The 17,805-nt window shown below is 41.9% G+C and overlaps 1 protein-coding gene across 1 annotated transcript; it reads right to left on the bottom strand.

The window, feature by feature from the left end:
* Positions 1-11,745: 11,745 nt before the first annotated feature.
* On the bottom strand, positions 11,746-16,602 carry S1PR1 (sphingosine-1-phosphate receptor 1). The gene is made up of 2 exons (XM_081306323.1): positions 16,199-16,602; positions 11,746-14,542 (listed from the first exon to the last, which is right to left on the bottom strand). Exon 2 carries the CDS (start codon positions 14,366-14,368, stop codon positions 13,223-13,225), a length of 1,146 nt encoding a protein of 381 aa, XP_081162449.1. The 5' UTR covers positions 14,369-14,542; positions 16,199-16,602; the 3' UTR covers positions 11,746-13,222.
* Positions 16,603-17,805: the final 1,203 nt, after the last annotated feature.

The raw sequence follows: 17,805 nt of genomic DNA on the forward strand, positions 1-17,805 counted from the left end.
AGGAACCAACATTTACACACCCAAACCCCTGTAGTCAGCTCCCTTTGGCATACCTACTAATGCTGGGCTCCTCGTCTCAGCTAGCAACAAAGACAGGGATCCAATAAAGACTTCTCCATCAGGATGGGCATTTACTCTCAAGTTCATCCATCCCTCCCAGTCCCACCTCATTCCAGTAAACTCTCTGCCTGGTTCCAATAAGAATATGGGCATAGTCACTGATTCCAAATAACTGAACAGAGGGGGAAAAAACACACATCTAAAAAGACTAGGGAAGTTTCAACTGCATGCAACTGGATACAGGATCCAAGTGGCTACTTAGGCTTCCAGTCAGGAAGCTGATCTAATAAGAGACCTATCCAGGAAGCCCTGAAAAACAAATGATGGCCACACATTGGCTAGCTTAGTGCTGTGCCAACAGGCCGTAGGTCACTACCCCTGGTGGGGAATCAGGCCACACCAGGAATACTGTATTTTGTTTTGTTTTGTTACGGGACTAGGGATTGAAACCAGGGACTCTTTACCACTCAGCCATATCCTGAGCCCTTTTGATTTTTTATTTTGAGACAGCATCTCGCTATGTTGCCCAGGCTCACCTCAAATTTGGGATCCTCTTGCCTCAGTCTCCCACTGGGGTGACAGTTATGTGCCATGCCACCACACCAGGACAGAAGCTTTGTTTTAGCACTACAATTGCTGAGCCTGGCAGACTGGCACACACCTGGAATCCCAGTGACTGGGGAGGCTGAGTCAGGAGGAGGGTAAGTTCAAGGTCAGCCTGAGAAACATAGTGAGACCCTGTCTCAAAATTAAAACCTAAAAGGGCTCCACAGGTATGGAGCTTGGTTTCAATCCTCAGTATGGAAAACACACACACACACACACACACACACACACACACACACACGTGCGCGCACACGCATGCGCACTCACACACACAATTGCTTTTCGACTGCAAAAACCATGCATGGTTTATAAAATGTCATTTTATAAGATATATTAGTTAACAGCAAATATATGAAACATATGAAGACATTTCCACAATGCAAAGGGATGTTTCAGCCTACTCAGAGCTGAATTCAAATAGTGCTTCACTATAGTAAATGCCCTCTAGATCTTACAATTCTCTCCAATACAAAATTACCCAGTTCCATTTAAAAACCACTATAAATCATGGAGATCCTGGTCTTAGCTCAAAAGATAGATTCTTGTTTTCCCAAAGTCTATAACTCGGCTCATTTCAGAGAAGATACATTTGTTTCCCCATACCCCACCTAGGAGGGGTGTAGGAGGGTCGTCAGCCTGAATGCCAATTCCTGCCACAGGTCCTACTTGTGGGAAAGGCTTGGTGTGCTGAGACTCCTATGTTAGTTTATCCTATTAAAGAGCTTATGCTTTGTTATCCTTTACTGAACCTTGGCAGGGCTTCTTCATCCTCTTCGGAGTTAAGTGAAAAGCAAGACTCTGCACTGGGCTGTTAATGATTCCTAGTGAGAGCCATGAAATGTGAATGGTGTTCATCCCCAGAGATTATTCAAGTAGGCAGCCACAAATCCCAGGACACCCTGCCAATTCAAAAATATGGGAAACAAAGTCGCACTCCCAATTTGTGCTCCTCCTTAAGCTTACCAAAAAAGGCCTTGAGCAAGGAGAAATGATGCTACCAAATTTATTTGCTTTAACTAGAATGTCAGAGCCTCTGAAATAAAAGGGAATAATATGGATAGCCTCCAAATTAGAGAAAAATTCATGGAGTGACATAGAAAGAATGTGAATGGTTTATAATACTGGGAAGCTATACTAATCCTTGATGTGTAAAACTTCTTTTGTATGGAATGCAAAGTTCTCTTTTTCCTTTAGATAGGTTTAAATGAAAGTGGGGATGACTATAAGAAAATGTTCCTATTACTTTGCTCCAAATAAAAGTTCCCTGCCAATTACGAGCGCATTCCTAATTGATAATGAAATGCAAAGCCTAATGTAAACTTACCGTGGTAACACAGACACACAATTTTATATGAGTCAGAATTGTGTAAACCACAAGTAACATCAGGGCTAGAGCCAGCACTCTATTTCAAATGACGGAAGGCATGTGGTGGCCTGGAAACTGCCCTCTCCAGGGAGCAAATAATAACACAGGATAGCATTTTAATGAAGCTCATCTCTTGCGTGTTTTTTTTTCCTTCAATGTTTATTTAATTCCTTCAAATTCCCCATAGATTTACTGTATCTATTAGGCAAAAATTATGTAGAAAGAATTGTTTAATAAAAGATACCTAGGTCATTAGAGAATTATATAATCAGACATGACTTTCAAAAAACCAACTTGTCTGCTGCCTTTCCCACCCCACCACCACATTATGGCAGAGCAAAAGGCTCTTCCCAGATGCCAGCACCTGATACTGGATTTCCTAGCCTCCAGAACTGCAGGTCAATAAATTTCTGTTCATTGTAAGTTTTTTTTTTAATCCAGCTATTTAAGGATCAAAACACAAAGAAAAATACTTGTCCATTTCTTAAATTAAAAACACTTTGTCCGGCTGGAGGTGTGGCTCAGTGGTAGAGTGTGTGCCTTGCACCCAGGCACTGGGTCCAATCCTCAGCACCACATAAAAATAAGTAAGTCAAAAATAAAAGTATTGTGTCCATCTACAACTGAAAAAAATTTTTTTTAAGAAAACCACTTTAGCAGGGCATGGTGGTGCATGCCTGTAATCTCAGAGGCTCTGGAGGCTTAGACTGGAGAATCTCAAGTTCAAACCCAGCTCAGAAACTTAGTGAGGTCCTAAATAACTCAGGAAGGCCCTGTCTCTAATAAAATATAAAAAGAGTACAAAAAAAAAACCACTTTGTTTTTAAGTAATGTTTAACATTATATTGAACTAATATGTTTATTCTAAATTTTCACTTTACAAAGGAACTCGTTAGTTAATTCATTAATTATTTTTGAAAACACAAACAGAAGATAGAACTTTTTTTTTCTCTAGTGGGAAAATTGATGAAAGATCCTACACTACCAAGCCTCCAACAGTTAGCTGCTCAGAACATTAAATGTATTAACACAAAAATTACAAATATATACTCTAATGTCTTGAATAGCATTTAAGTAGACTTTGTGAGAATGTCCAACATTAACCATTTTATTATTATAACCATTATAATAATAATAATAATAATTATTATTATTATTATTGGTTTGTGGAAGAAGTGGTATTTTGTGGTTGTTGTTGTTGTTCTGTTCTAGGGATTGCCCGAAGGGATATTCTACCACTGAGCTATATCCCCAACCATTTTAGAAGGGATCTTACTAAGTTGCCCAGGCTGACCTTGAGTTTGGGGTCTTCTTGCCTCAGCTTTCTTAGTCACTGATATTATAGGTATGCACCACTCTGCCAGGCCTAAAAATGAAAATCTTTTTCTTATCTGTAGGCCACATAAATCTTGGGACAGCTACTCTCCCTACTATAGCCTTAAAGGATGAGATGGTAAATCCAGGGATCTCCTTTGCTTATATGTTTGTATCAATTTTAGCAACTTGGCTTCTATCAAACCGCTTAGAAGTGAACAGAAAACAGAATCTATTTCACTCAAATTGCCTATAGCTGTTTAAGTAATTGAAACACATTTTAATTTTTGTTGATCAGGGCTATAATTTAAAATCACTGATCATAGTGAAAAAACAACATACAGTACTGAATAATCATGGTTTCAAAAAGAAAAATTAATAAAACACATGTCTAAAATGAGCTGATGCATATAAAAATGCTTTTTTTCAAGCTACATGTTATTATATGAGTCTTTTTGATCCTTAAATTAGAAGGACTTGTGGGTGTTATCTAAATTCTTTATAATTGTTCAACTCCTGCCTATGATGGTATAAAAATTTGTATAGAAAAAGTGTTGACATAAATATCCAGGTAATTAAGAAAAAGTGTTTTATATATTGAATAACCTAAGTAATATTTATTATTTATTTATTTATTTATTTATAAGTCCTCCTCATAAAAAAGTACTGGGGATTGACCCCAGGGCTTCATGCATGCTAAGAAAGTGCTCTACAACTGAACTACATTTCTACTCCTTTTTAAAAATTTTGAGACAAGATTTCACTAAATTGCCCAGGCTGACCTCAAACTTGCAATCCTTCTGCCCCAGCCTCCCAAGTAGCTGGGATTACAGGCATGTGCCACCATATCCAGTTAGGTAATTCTTTGATAATCTAGTTCCCTTTGCACGTGAGAATGGAAATATAAAAATCTGTGTTTTTCTAAAAGTTGTCTTGAGTGACATCTAGACAAGGAAGAGAAACCAAGAACTATTTTTGCAGGTGGCCGCATGAAGCCAGCTGAAGCAGAACAGCATGTGAGAGCTAACCACTATTTCTGGTACCACAAAAGATCTGCAGAAACTTGGTAAGGGAGTCATCTCCAGGCATATGATAGCTAATGTCTTCACAAGTGATTTAGCACAAGTATTCTCTTATTTTAGAATGTAATTTTACTAGTGATCTAAATTTGTTTTTCTCTGAACTGTCTAGACAGCAGCAAGAAAAACTCTGAAATTAGAAATAAATATCCTCTCCTTTGTACAAAACAATGAAGCCACTCATCATTCAACCAGTAAACCTTGTGCTTTGGTTTGGTTTGGTTGTTTTTGTTTTTGTTTTCACACTGGGGAATTAACCCAGGGGCACTTTAACCACTGAGCTACATCCCCAGCCCTTTTTATGTTTTATTTTGAGGCTGTCCTTGAATTTGCCCTGCTCCTGCCCCAAGTTCTAGAGTTGCTGGGATTACAGGCATTGACCTTGTGCATTGAGGATAGTTCTGGTCACGGTGAGCAGGCATCTGAGCTTTGACATTCTTGAGCCCTCCTCATAAAAATGGTAAATGAACGTGAGCAGGGTTGATGTGTAATACCAGAGTACAGAGTTCTTGGGCTGCTACTTGGTAGTTAGCCAGTGAACATGAAGCCTGTGAGAGACCTCCTAGGCTCCTCTTTGCAATCCTTGAGACGATCTGCAATGGTTCATCATTAGATATGTTGTCCCATAATAATATTGACAATTAAGGGCATGCCATGTTTCCTCTAAAGCTATGTATTTGTCTCCTTTTTTATCCACGTTGAATAAGGATACCGCCTAAGATTTAGTCACACGTAAATGTCCTTTGCACATTATAACCCAAGTGGTTCTGTCCAGTGCAGCTCCCAATAGTGATCTAGAAAGAAAAGCTAAAGTGATTAAAAAAAAAAAACTGAAAACAATGTTGAATGTTTTGATTTCACAAGTTGCTTATTTATTACATAAAACCTAGAGCAACCGATATTTACAATAACGCATAATGACATAAAGAATTCTCTGTTCCAAACATAAGTGAATTCTCTATTATTTAATTTTAACTTATTTAGAGATGTTAGTTAAATAAAAGTCAAAGTTGAAAAGCTGCCAACATTAAGCACACTTAGGAGTGAAATTATTTTACATTACTAAAGAATCTAAGGTGGTAGAGGAAGGGTAGGATAGTGAACAGAATCATGGAAAAAGAAAGAAGATAATTTCCATATCAGAATTCCTGGACCCCAAAGGGAAAGGGTCACTGAAACACCAGAGCCGGAAGAAAAAAAAATCTGGCAAACTATAAAGGCAAGGACCCTGCTTATCATTTCCCTACAGCCAGAGCACCCAACATAGGACAAGCATTTTTTCTTTTTATTTCTCTTCCTCCCCTTCTCCCCAGCCCTGAAGATTGAAATCAGTAACACTCTATCACTGAGAGATACCTTCAGCCCTTTTGATTTCTTTTTTTAATTATTATTTTGAAACAGTTTCTTGCACAGGGTACAGTGGTACACAACTGTCATCCCAGCAACTTGGGAGGCTGAGGCAGGAGTACCACAAATTTCAAGTCAGCCTAGGCAACTTAAATAAAAAGAAAAGTTAAAAGGGGCTATCGTTCAGTGGTAGAGTGCCCTTAGTTTTCATCCCCAGTACCAAAAAGAAAGAAGAAAGCACATCTCCCTAAATTACCTAGGCAGGCCTCAAACTTGTGACCCTTCTACCTCAGTCTCCCAAATTGCTGGAATTACAGATGTGTACAACATTCTACGGCTACAGGGCAGTAGGGCAAGCACTCTACCACTGAGCTACATCCTCAGCCCTGGGAAGGTACTCTTGAATGGAAGGGTAAGTATGGACCTAGGAAGATGTGGGAGCAGGAAGCATGAGCCACACCAGTGCTTTCTCCGTGGTTACTCTTTCTGCCCTAGTATCAATAAATCAGCAGAAAAGAACAGCAACAATAGAAAGAAGAGCTTTAGAGACACTGATAAGAACTTGAGCATGTTTCCTAGCTCCTTGACTATCCAGGCAGTATTCATTGTCCCCTCTTTCTGGTTTCCTTTCCTGCTTTGCATCTAATTAGCCTGTCCAAGGACCAGGGTAACACCTGAGGCATGTCACCTATGCTCAGTGATACCCAAAGCTGGCTGAATGAAGGAATCTTTAGATGGGATTGAGCAGAACTAAATAAATGCCTCAGGTTTATCAAACCCTCCAGAGCATAGGAAGGCCATTTTCCCATACCCTGTTTGTCTCTGCCCATTGTTTCTAACAACACAGTTCTTACACCCAGGGCAAACGTTAACATCTAACTGAGTGCTTTTTACAGGTTTGGTCAGGCAGTCAGGGTAAAACAGGGTTTGGGATCCTCTGATTTGTATATTTCTAATACTAATATATTTTTGTATCTTTTCCAGTGCTTTAAAGCCCATTCTTCTTAAGATTATTTACAACTCTCCTTATAGTCCTCAGACTGAAATCTGAATGTCAATAAACTTTATTGTGACAATTACCTTACATCCCTAGACTCTTTCAAGATATAGGAATTCTTTAGGGATTACAAATACTAAATTTTGGGGAGGGGTTACCAGGGATTGAACTCAGGGGAACTCCACCACTGAGCCACATCCCAAGCCCTATTATGTATTTTATTTATAGGCTAGACATGGTCTCACTGAATTGCTTAGCACCTTTCTTTTGCTGAGACTGGCTTTGAACTCAAGATCCTCCTGCCTCAGCCTCCCCAGCTGCTGGGATTATAGGTGTGAGCCACCACACCCAGCATAAATACCAATATTAAGCCAAATTCTTAAAACAAAATTATCATCAGGTCAAGATTATTTAGCATTTTATTGTTCTGGTTCTGGGGTATGGGAAAAAATTAAAAGAATATATGTTCTTTTTATGGACTTTTGCCACATTTTGTTGAATTCCATGGAAGCTTCCCATAATTTCAGAGAAAGTGTAAGTAAAAGTGTATTGTTGCTTATTTTAAAAACTTCACAGGTCTTGAGAATATAGTTGGATAAGTTTAGACAAATACACACAGCTGAGTAACCAACACCCTTAAAAATTAAGGTATAGTGCATTGTTGACAACCTAGAAAGTTCCTTCCTCTTCCTTTCTAGTTTATCCCCTTCCCATTAAGCAACTACTATTATTTCTATCTCTATAGATTGTTTTTGCCTACTCTTAAGCTTCACATAAATAGAATTATGCAGTATGGTCTCTTTTGTGGCTCATTTCCTTTGCTCGACTACAATTTGTTGAAAGTACCAGTAGTAATTTCTTTTTTAAATTGCTGAATAGTTTATGAATGAGTTCACCACAATGAAAGTATCCATTAAGAACAAAGAAACTACTGGGCTGGGCACAGTGATGTACACCTGTAATCCCAGTGGCTCCGGAGGCTGAGGCAGGAAGATTCCAAGTTCAAAACCAGCCTCAGCAACTTAAGCTCTAAACAACTTAGTGAGACCCTGTCTCAAAATAAAAAATAAAATGGGCTGGGAATGTGGCTCAGTGGTTGAGCGTCCCTGGGTTCAATCCCTAGTATACACACACACACACACAAAATCTGCTGGTTGGGTATATGAGGATATTCTCTCTCTCTCTCTCTCTCTCTCTCTCTCTCTCTCTCTCTCTCTCACACACACACACACACACACACACACACACACACACACAAATCTGCTGGTTGGGTACATGAGGATACTTTAATAAAATAAAATGTAGCAATTCCTGTTCATTCAGTTCTTCCACCCACACTTGACTTTTGCTAATGGCTATACATAGAGCTAAGTCTGAGTTTTAATCCTTCAATTCACCCTTAAAGGAGTGGAAAAAGAACATGGGGTAAACAGGAATCACTTGAATCTAAATCAGAGAAGAAAGCCAGGAAGCAAGAGATAGGTTGTACCAGGAGATTGATATTCAGCAAGAACCAAAATTACTCTGGGTTCTGGCTCCTGTCTAAGGCTGTGAAAACACTGAATTAATTTTAGGTCTAATTCCTCACTATTATCTTCCTCTGATCTCTCCTGGCTTTTCTGATTATTGGTTAAAAATCCTTTTTCTTTGTAAACCATCTAAAAGTTTTTAGCTATTATAATAAACCTTGCTTGCTTGAGTTTGTTCTCAAAGATGGCTCTAGTTCCAATTAGTATGGCAGTGAAGACAAAGGCATATATAAAATGTATCTCAAGTTCTTTCCTGGGACCATGTAAAACACACATCAAACAGGCAGGAAGGAAGTTTGGAAGGAATGATGCAATTTATAATAATTCTCCTTATCAAGAAAGTACTGTGTTCACAGGGAAAGATTACTCTAATAGGACCTACAAAGGTTTATTTTGGTTACTTACCCTCTCAAAGGCCTTTTTAATAATCTATTTACAGAAAATGAAGAAAAATCTAGTCTGGAAATTAATGAGATAAAATATAGTTTGATCCAACTGGTTAGGTATCCACAGGAAACCCCACTACCCCAGATGAGAAGGACAGAATGAGCCACGTTAAAACAAAATGAATATCTGAACATTTTACAGTGATTTCCAAAACCTAGCACAAATACTCTGGGTAAATAACAGTTCCTAGTTAGAGATTAATTTTTGAGCCAGTGACTATTTACAAAGTCAAATCTTTAACAGTTGTGTATGTGGACTATTTTAAGTGTGTTACTCCATTACTGTTCCCTGTTTTTCAATTGAAAATGAAATTGCTAATACTGAGAATTACTTAAATTTCAAGCACTTACTTTGCAGGACTTCCTCAGTAGAACCTATTATTTGTCTGAAGTTATTCTTTCAGAATAGTAGCTTCCAAACAGCTACATTTGTAGTCATCTAGAAAAAGTGACAGATCTCAGGGGTGTATGGAATATTCACATGAAGAGTCAAAAGCATACAAAAAGTGCTACCTAGGTTGGAAGTACAAGGATATTAACTGGCATATCCTCAGCTCAGGCAATGTCCGTATATAGGTCAGTTGGCAGAGTGCTTGCCTTACGTGCATAAGGCTCTAGGTTCAATCCCCAGCTCAAAAAAAAAAAAAAAAGTTAATATATGGGAGAAGAACAGAAGATCTTTATAATCAGGCTTTTCACAGTGGGGAAAAATAGGGATAATACCTATCACAACTGAGTGATGATATTACTAAATAGACTCTAATGAACATGAATACAAAATTTCCACTACTATACATTTCTGATTTGATAATAATATTAGATCAACTTTTACTAAAGAAGAGTAAAATGCAAGACCAAGAATTTGTCTTTTTTCATACTGAGGATTGAAACCAGGGTTGCTTTACCACTAAGCTACATCCCTACTCTTTATTTTTATTTTGAGATAAGGTCTCACTAAGTTTTGGAGGGCTTCACTAAATTGCTGAGGCTAGCCTTAAACGTGTGATCCTTCTGCCTCAGCCCTCCCAGTTGCTGGGATTATAGGCATGCAGCACTGTGCCTGGCTTATATAAGATTTTGATTTGAATGTGTTGTAAAACTATAATCACATTTAATGCCGATGGGATTAAAGTGCTGTGTGATATCATTTTGTCACTTTGCTAATATTTTGAGCCAATTGAAATTTTTATATAAATATGTCAAGTATTACCAAACATCTTTTACTCCTCTTGAACAATACTAGATGTTTTTTAAATCAGAACATTGAATGTGTATATTTTAATATCAACATGGAGTCACTGAGATTTTTTTTTTTCTCAATGTCACGTCTCAGAAATATATGCAATTAGGGCTGGGGATGTGGCTCAAGCGGCAGTGGGCTTGCCTGGCATGAGTGCGGCACGGGTTCGATCCTCAGCACCACAAACAAACAAAGATGTTGTGTCCACCGAAAACTGAAAAATAAATATTAAAATTCTCTCTTCGTCTCTCTCTCTCCTCTCTCTCTTTAAAAAAAAAAAAGAAAGAAATATATGCAATTAAAATCAGATATTCATGTTGGGATACAACCAAGGATTCCTTTATATAGCCCTTTGCTTCCAGGCCACATCTGCCCAGGAAATCACAATCCATCACTGTCCAACTCTCTCAGAATGAAATGCACTGCCTGGAGTTCACAGGAACAACCTCATCTAACCACTGGATGATGTGCTCACAGGTGGGCAAGTGAGCTGTCCTCCCTGTTGCCAGTGAACTCCCCATTCCCCAACAAGGGCAGCAGCCCCACTCCATCTTCCCCCATGCTGTGAGTCACCACTGTGCTTATGAAGATAAGCCCAGAGCATGAACATTTTATCATTCACTGAAACACAAAAGGGACACACTTTTCCATTATGCTGGACGCTGGAATGGAAGCTCTAGGAAGTGAGTATAACATGAAATCATTCCTTCCGCTTCAGCAGACAGATGGATAGAGACATTCCAGTTTGTTTCCAGCCTTTTGTCTTCAGAGCATTTTTGGCATTTCCTTCAGGAAACTGGAGGTTGTGACCTAAGGTTTCCTTAGTGGACACACTTCTGTTTCCCACAGTTAACCTTACTCAGAAATGACATCTACTCTATTAGGTGAGGTTTATCTTTGTGTCCCAACTGCGTCCTGTGCACATTCAATGACACTTGAAAGCACAAATTCTGAGAGTAACAATAGGGCTGAAGAGCCAAACACACCAAAATACCTCTATTTAATCCCAATAAAGATGACAATAATACCAAAATGAGAATTACCAATTACAAGTCTGTGATGCTTGTAAAGTACCTTTGCTTTAATTTTATAGTTGAAGACATTAATAACTAAGGATGTTAACTCTTTTAAATACAACTGAGTAGAAAGTTTTCAAATAAAAGATGCTATGCTACTCAACCTAACCTTCTACAACTTGCTACTTCACTGATAAAGTATATTCCCATATTGCTCAGAAGACAGGCTGGAGAACCCAAAAGTGTCCTAAAAAATTAAGTTACTCACTGTTATATCCCATATCTATAATCCTGCTTCTCAGCTTATTGGTGAAGGGCCAGGAACATACAATTCTGTTAATTGGTTTGAAGTGATCATTGTGGGTCATAATTTAAATTAGATTGACAACTACACTGTTAATTATTTAAAAAAAAAACATGTTTTAGGACAGAATTATTGTACTTAATTTGGTTTGGCTTTAATGTAATTTAAAGCTCAATTACATTTACTTACCAATGTGGTATTGAGAAGGTTGGTGGTTTTTCACATTCATTGGACTCTTCACTGTGAACTTACAAAGGTTATCTTCCTGAAAAAGATGGAGTGGTTTCTAAACAAACCACATTTTTTTTTCACACCCTAGTTTATCAGAGTCAAGTCCTTTAAAGAATAACAGAAATTTGCCCTTAACTGTGATTCCAAAGAGCTGCATAGTCAAAGAGAATATCTCAGTAATGATTTTTAAAAATGCTCTTCACAAAGAGATCTTTAAAAAAGATCAGTTTATTAATGTTTAAAAGTTGATAAAGCTATGTGCAAAATAATCCACAAAGTCAGAAACCTATTAAATACTATATTTTTTTTAAAAAGACATTTCTTTGTTTAATTGCACTGAAAAACCATACTAATGAGACAGCAATAAATTTTTTATTCTTTGCAACATTTATACACATCTTCAATTACTATCAGATGAACAGCTATACTGAAAAACTTCTGGTGCTCCCTATCAGTTAAAGTAATGCTTTTAAGGGCACAAGAGGATGGTATTTTTTTTAAGAAATACACATTCAATGGTGTTAACACAGGTTAGGGGAAAAAATCCAATGAAATGAGCTCTGCTGAAAACAAATACATTCAAAATTCATAAAAAGTATTTTTAACACAACAAAATGCAACCATCCTGTTGGTTGGAATGAATCACACAACACTCTGAAATAAACATCAACAAAAGTGCCAAAGACAGATGCTGTATTTGTTAGACAAAGTCATTAAGGAACTCTCTTGGTTTACCAGAGTTAGCTCCCAGTCAGTTTTCACCTTGTTTCTCCTGCGACTGTAAGGATTGGGGATAAGATATCATTTAGATAAAGTCGACTTCCTTATGCTGATTACAGCCACAATGGATATGACACTTTAGCACATTTCATTGTAAAGATGTTTAAGAAAAAATAAATCAAAGTGACTTCAATCAATTATCCAAAAAAAAAAAAAAAAAAAACGGATCCAGCTTATGTGGACACTTTGGCCTCAACAAATGAAATTGCTTTACATCTTCAAACCATTAAACCATTTCCATCTCCTCACAGCCTACCTACTCAGCACAGCCTTCCTGCTACAGATGGTCAAGAAATGGATTAGGGCACAACCTCTACTCTGAGGACCGCCAGGTAGTTACAATATAAAGTAAAAAAAAAAAAAAAAAAAAAAAATCTCCAGGAGGGGTGTCAACAGGGAGGGGAGGGTGGGCTATGCAGAGCCTCCCCCAGACAAGTAGAAGTGGACACACTCACTTGGGTTTGAAACTACAGTGAAAAAAAAAAAAAAAACATCTTCTGCTTACAACTCCAGTCAAAGAGAAGCTTTCACGTGGAGACTTCAGTCTCTGAGGAGGGGCCAAATGAACCCTTCAGGAGCTTGACAATGCTAGACCTTTGGCTCAGTGCAAAATCAAAGCTCCAGGGGAATAGGAAATAGGCTCCAGGCAGGGGACCTGACTCCACCCTTCCCAGTGCATTGTTCACAGGAACTAAATACCCACCAACACCCTGCACCACCACCACCACCACCACCACCGGCTCACCCGGCTTTTCGATTCTCCCCCTCCCTTCCTCTCTCCAGCTCCTTCCCTCACAGCAACTCCTTCCGGGCAGCAGTTGAGGCCCAGAGCCCTTTTTCAAATACTGGGGTTGGGGTGGGTGGTGACCCTGTAAGAGCACTTCCCGAGGATTGGCAGCATTCGGCTTTAGGAAGAAGAGTTGACGTTTCCAGAAGACATAATGGTCTCTGGGTTGTCGCCATCATCCTTCTGAGGGTGAGAGGAGTTGTCCGATTTACTACGGCTGAATTCCATACCAGCGATGATGGGTCGTTTGAATTTGCCGGTGGAGTCTCCACTGGGGCACTTGCAACAGGACATGATCCGGATAAAGGCCCGGCGCATCTCCTTGTTGGTCAGAGTGTAAATGATGGGGTTAGTGCCAGAGTTGAGCACTGCCAACACCAAGAAGTACTCCGCTTTGAAGAGGATGTTGCAGGTCTTCACCTTGCAGCCCACGTCCAGCAGGAGCAAGATGAAAAGGGGTGCCCAGCAGGCGATGAAGACGCTCAGGACAATAATTACAGTCTTCAGCAAGGCCAGCGACTTCTCAGAGCTGCGGCTGGCCTTGGACATGTTTTTGCGGAAGGTCAGACGGCGGCTTCGAGTCCTGACCAAAGAGTAGATCCTGCAGTACAGAATGACGATGGAGAGCAAGAGGAGAGTGAAGACCGTGGTGCAGAAGAGGATATAGTGCTTGTGGTAGAGCGGGAGCACGGTGGAGCAGCTGGACAGGGTGTTGATGCAGTTCCAGCCCATGATGGGCAGGCCTCCCAGGATGAGTGAGATGACCCAGCAAGCGCTGATCAGCAAGAAGGAGCGGGAGCTGTTGCTCCCGTTGTGAAGTTTCATCTTCAGCATGGTGATATAGCGCTCGATAGCGATGGCTAGGAGGCTAAACACGGAGGCTGACAGGGCCACAAACATACTCCCTTCCCTCAGAAACCACTGGGCGGGGGTGAGCTTGTAGGTGGTGGCCCCAGACAACAGCAGGTTGGCTGTGTAGGCGACTCCCGCCAACAGGTCTGAGAGGGCCAGGTTACCAATAAAATAGTACATGGGCCGATGGAACTTCTTGGTTTTCCAAATGGTCAGCAAGACAAAGATGTTCTCCAGAATGATGCAGCAGCAGATGAAAATGAACACCACCGAAGTCAGTTTAATGCCATTCTCGTCGGGGCTGATATTCAGCTTTCCCGTGTAGTTGTAATGCCGGACTATGATATCATAGTTGACATAGTCGGAGACCGAACTGCGGAGGGCCTTGACTACCGGGATGCTGGTGGACACCATGGTGCTACACTGTGTCCCCAGGAACCCGGAGGTGGCACTTCTCCAGACGAACGCTAGAGGGCGAGGGCGAGCGGGGCTTCACTCGCTGCTGCTGGGGTGAAGATCTGTAAGAGATCCAGGCTTTTTGTGTAGCTGAGCTTTTCCTTGACCGGAGAGGGCCTCCGAAACTGCAGCCTTAAACAAGTCACAAAGAGAAGAGCGTCAGGGGAAAAGCCATACCACACTGTTCATTATCGCTAAGGCATTGCTCCAGTTTTGTTGTTATTGCTGTTTTAGGAAAACCTGAGGAGAGTGCAGGGAGAAATAAATATCTATATAGCATATATATATATATATATATATATATATATATATATATATATATATATATAATTTCTAGGGGAGACGAGGAAGAAGAAGAGTAAGAAAAACCAAAAAAATTACCCACGCTGAAAACTTCAACTGGATGAATGGGAAAGTCTCCCTATGTTCACATACACTCAAACTGAGATAGGAAACCTGGAGAAGGGTGCCCAGTAACTCCATTCCCGCCCCGCTAGCTCTCTCCCGCTCCAGCCTTTCAACCCCTGATACCCCAGGATTCTCTGAAATAGTCATCAGCTCATCTGCGTGCTCACACCAACAGCCCATAATCTCTACCCAAAGAGACTCAACTGGCAAACCTAAGGGCAGAAACCCACACCTGGGTCCCCTCACTCCACCCCACCCCACCCCACCCACAACTCGAAGAGATGAGCACCACCTCCTAATTGCCATGCAAGAAAGTAGCTTTGCACGAAAATTATTTGACAGCGTAAGTCATTTTCTGGGCTCTATTAATAACCCTCTAGGAGCAGGTGTGCTGAGGGTCCGAGGGCGTAGTGAGGTGTGGGCCGCCAGGCGCGCCCCAGCCCTGCGGTAAACAGGAAAGCTCAGCGCCTCCGTGAAGCAACTGCCTATTGTTTCTTCTCCCCCTCCCCCCAACCCCCCGGCAAGCCTGGTGCAAGTAAATGTAAAGGTATTCAGTAAAAACCATTCATAAGAGATTGCAGTAAATCCCAGAAGTTTCATAAGTTGATTGCATAAGTATTTTTTGTTCAGTCAACACAGGCACACACACAAACAAGAAGTTATACCACTAATGACAATACATGCTGCCACATTTCTAATTTCAGGGGGCAAAGCTACTCAGAAACAGGCATATGATGTGCATTGCAAAACTGGCATGGCCAGTTGTAGTTAGTGCCATCCCCACAAAGCGCTGCCTCCTCTCATAGAACTAGAAAGTGTGAAGGAACGGCACAAAGCATTAGTCTGCACAGGTCTACTTTGAAGTTGTTTAAATGTTTCAAAGTAATGCAGCATTCTGATTTTTTTTTAAGTGCAATAATAGAGGCAGGAGCAACTTCCCGGTCAGCACAGGCTGCCCGCGTTTGCCCATCCTAACTCTATATCTTGCTGGGAAGCAGTGCAAGTTTAAACCATTACCCCTGTTCCCCCAAATTCTTCGTCTATAAGATTTCTAGAAATAATCGTCTTCTCTCCTTCCTCTGAAGAATCGCAACTTCCATCCCCCTCCCCCACCAGTCAGTTCTACATTTAGGGATTGATTAATCCTTTTCCAAACTCCGTAAATCACCGGTGCTCCAAGAACAATCCGATCGAGTTGGGCTCCACAGCAGCCCAAGAGACAAGTACTTTCAGAGCCCAGAGATGGATGTTTTCAAAGTTTTTGTCCGTTTCGTTCAAGCTTAAAAAATTCGTTTCTGCCACCTAGGCCCTCCGGCAGCGGTACGTCTCCGCGCTCCCAGCCACCGCTGGCCAGAGCCCGGACGGTTCGTAGCCCCCTACCTCGCTCAGGCAGGACGAAGTTGCGTTAGGAAAGCTCCGGGTCTGCACCGCGCACTCCGCATCTTGCTGCTGCCCCCGACTGACTGCACTCTGCTTTCGCAAAGTTACTGGAGTCCGGGACCCTCCCTCCGCAGCCGTGCACTCCAATGGCCAGCCCCGCTCGCTGCTGCCCGCGCCAGTCTGCAAGGCAAAGTCGCCGAGCGCCACGCTGAGGCAGGGTGGCTTCCTTTAGGAGGAGATTGGGAGGGGTTAATGCCTTAACTCTTCACGCCCTCTCAGGGCTGGGGGCCCCCGGATCTGGGCTGCTGGGACACACCGTCCAGGAAAGATCTGGGGGGAAAGCAAATAATGAAATAATAAAGAACCCTTCCCCCCGCTTTCCCAAGCAGCGAATCCACCCCGCACCCCCCAACACACACACACGGTGGGGGCGGGGGAAAGAAGGGGCGGAGCCTAGTATCCCCTAAATTCTAAAGTAGAAGTCCTGTCCCTCGGCAGCCATCCTCCACTCCCAGACGATGCAGAGGGCTCATTCAAGCCCACGGAAAAGAGGAGGGGGAAACCTTTTGGAAACTTTTCTCCCCACAAGACAGTGGGGCAGAAGACAACCCGGCGTTTCATAGTGCACCTCCCTGGTCCCTAGCCTTGCAGCTCTTGGCGGATCCCAGTGTCCCTAGTTGTCGCCGGCAGCCCCTGAGGCCACTTCCGCGCGGGCAGGGGAAACCGAAGCCGCTGCCCAGCGAGTCTCAGTCGCGCTCTGGGGGACAGAGGCTGGGAAGGAACTTTGAGAGGTATGGAGGGGGCTAGAAGCCGAAAAGGGAGAGTGGACCGGAATGATCCGGTACTCTCCCTTACCCCTCCAGCCCTGATCCCGGTAAGACCTAGAAACTTTCTGTCTTGAGGGGCAGAAAGTGGTTTCCCCCCTCCCCCGTTCATAGTGAAATGGGCCAGCATCGGGGTTGGTGTTGTGCGGGGGTTCCCCTCGTTCAACTGGGCACAAAGTCAGGCGGTGTGTCCCAGATTCAGGCCAACAGTGAGGCCTTTGAGGAGGTGGGCTGCTGGCCGCTCTTGAAAGATTTAGAAAATTGGGGAGGCTCTGAAATTCCCAAAGGGGAAGAGCCTCCCGGCCCAGCACAACTGAAGCACCCACAGTTGCCCAGCTAACCGCGGGTGCCCTTCTCTCTTTGCATTTGGGAGACAACCCCCAAAGCCCTGACTCTCAATGTTTGCACCTCTCCCCCCACCCCACCCCCCTTTTTTTTCTTAGACAATACTTAAGAACGTGCATCTGAGAGTTGGCATTTCATCACATTTGCCTGACTGGCAAGCTCAGGGCACTTCTGCCCTGGCTTACTGCTATTGCTTTTTGTTTATTGCAGTCCTAGGGGTTGAACCCAGGGGCGTTTCTACCATGGAGCTATAACTCAGCCATTTGTATTTTGAGATAGATTTTCACTGTGTTGTTCAGGCTGGTCTCGAACTTGGTGATCCTCCTGCCTCCCTAGAATCTAGGATTACAGGCTGTGCTACCAGGACTCTCTGCCCTGCCCTAAAAGAAAAAAGGTTTCTACCCAGTCCCTGCTCACATTGCTTTCCCATCCTAGCAG

This window comes from Spermophilus citellus (genome assembly GCF_964194105.1).
Source record: "Spermophilus citellus genome assembly, chromosome: 9".
Lineage (NCBI taxonomy): Eukaryota > Metazoa > Chordata > Mammalia > Rodentia > Sciuridae > Spermophilus > Spermophilus citellus.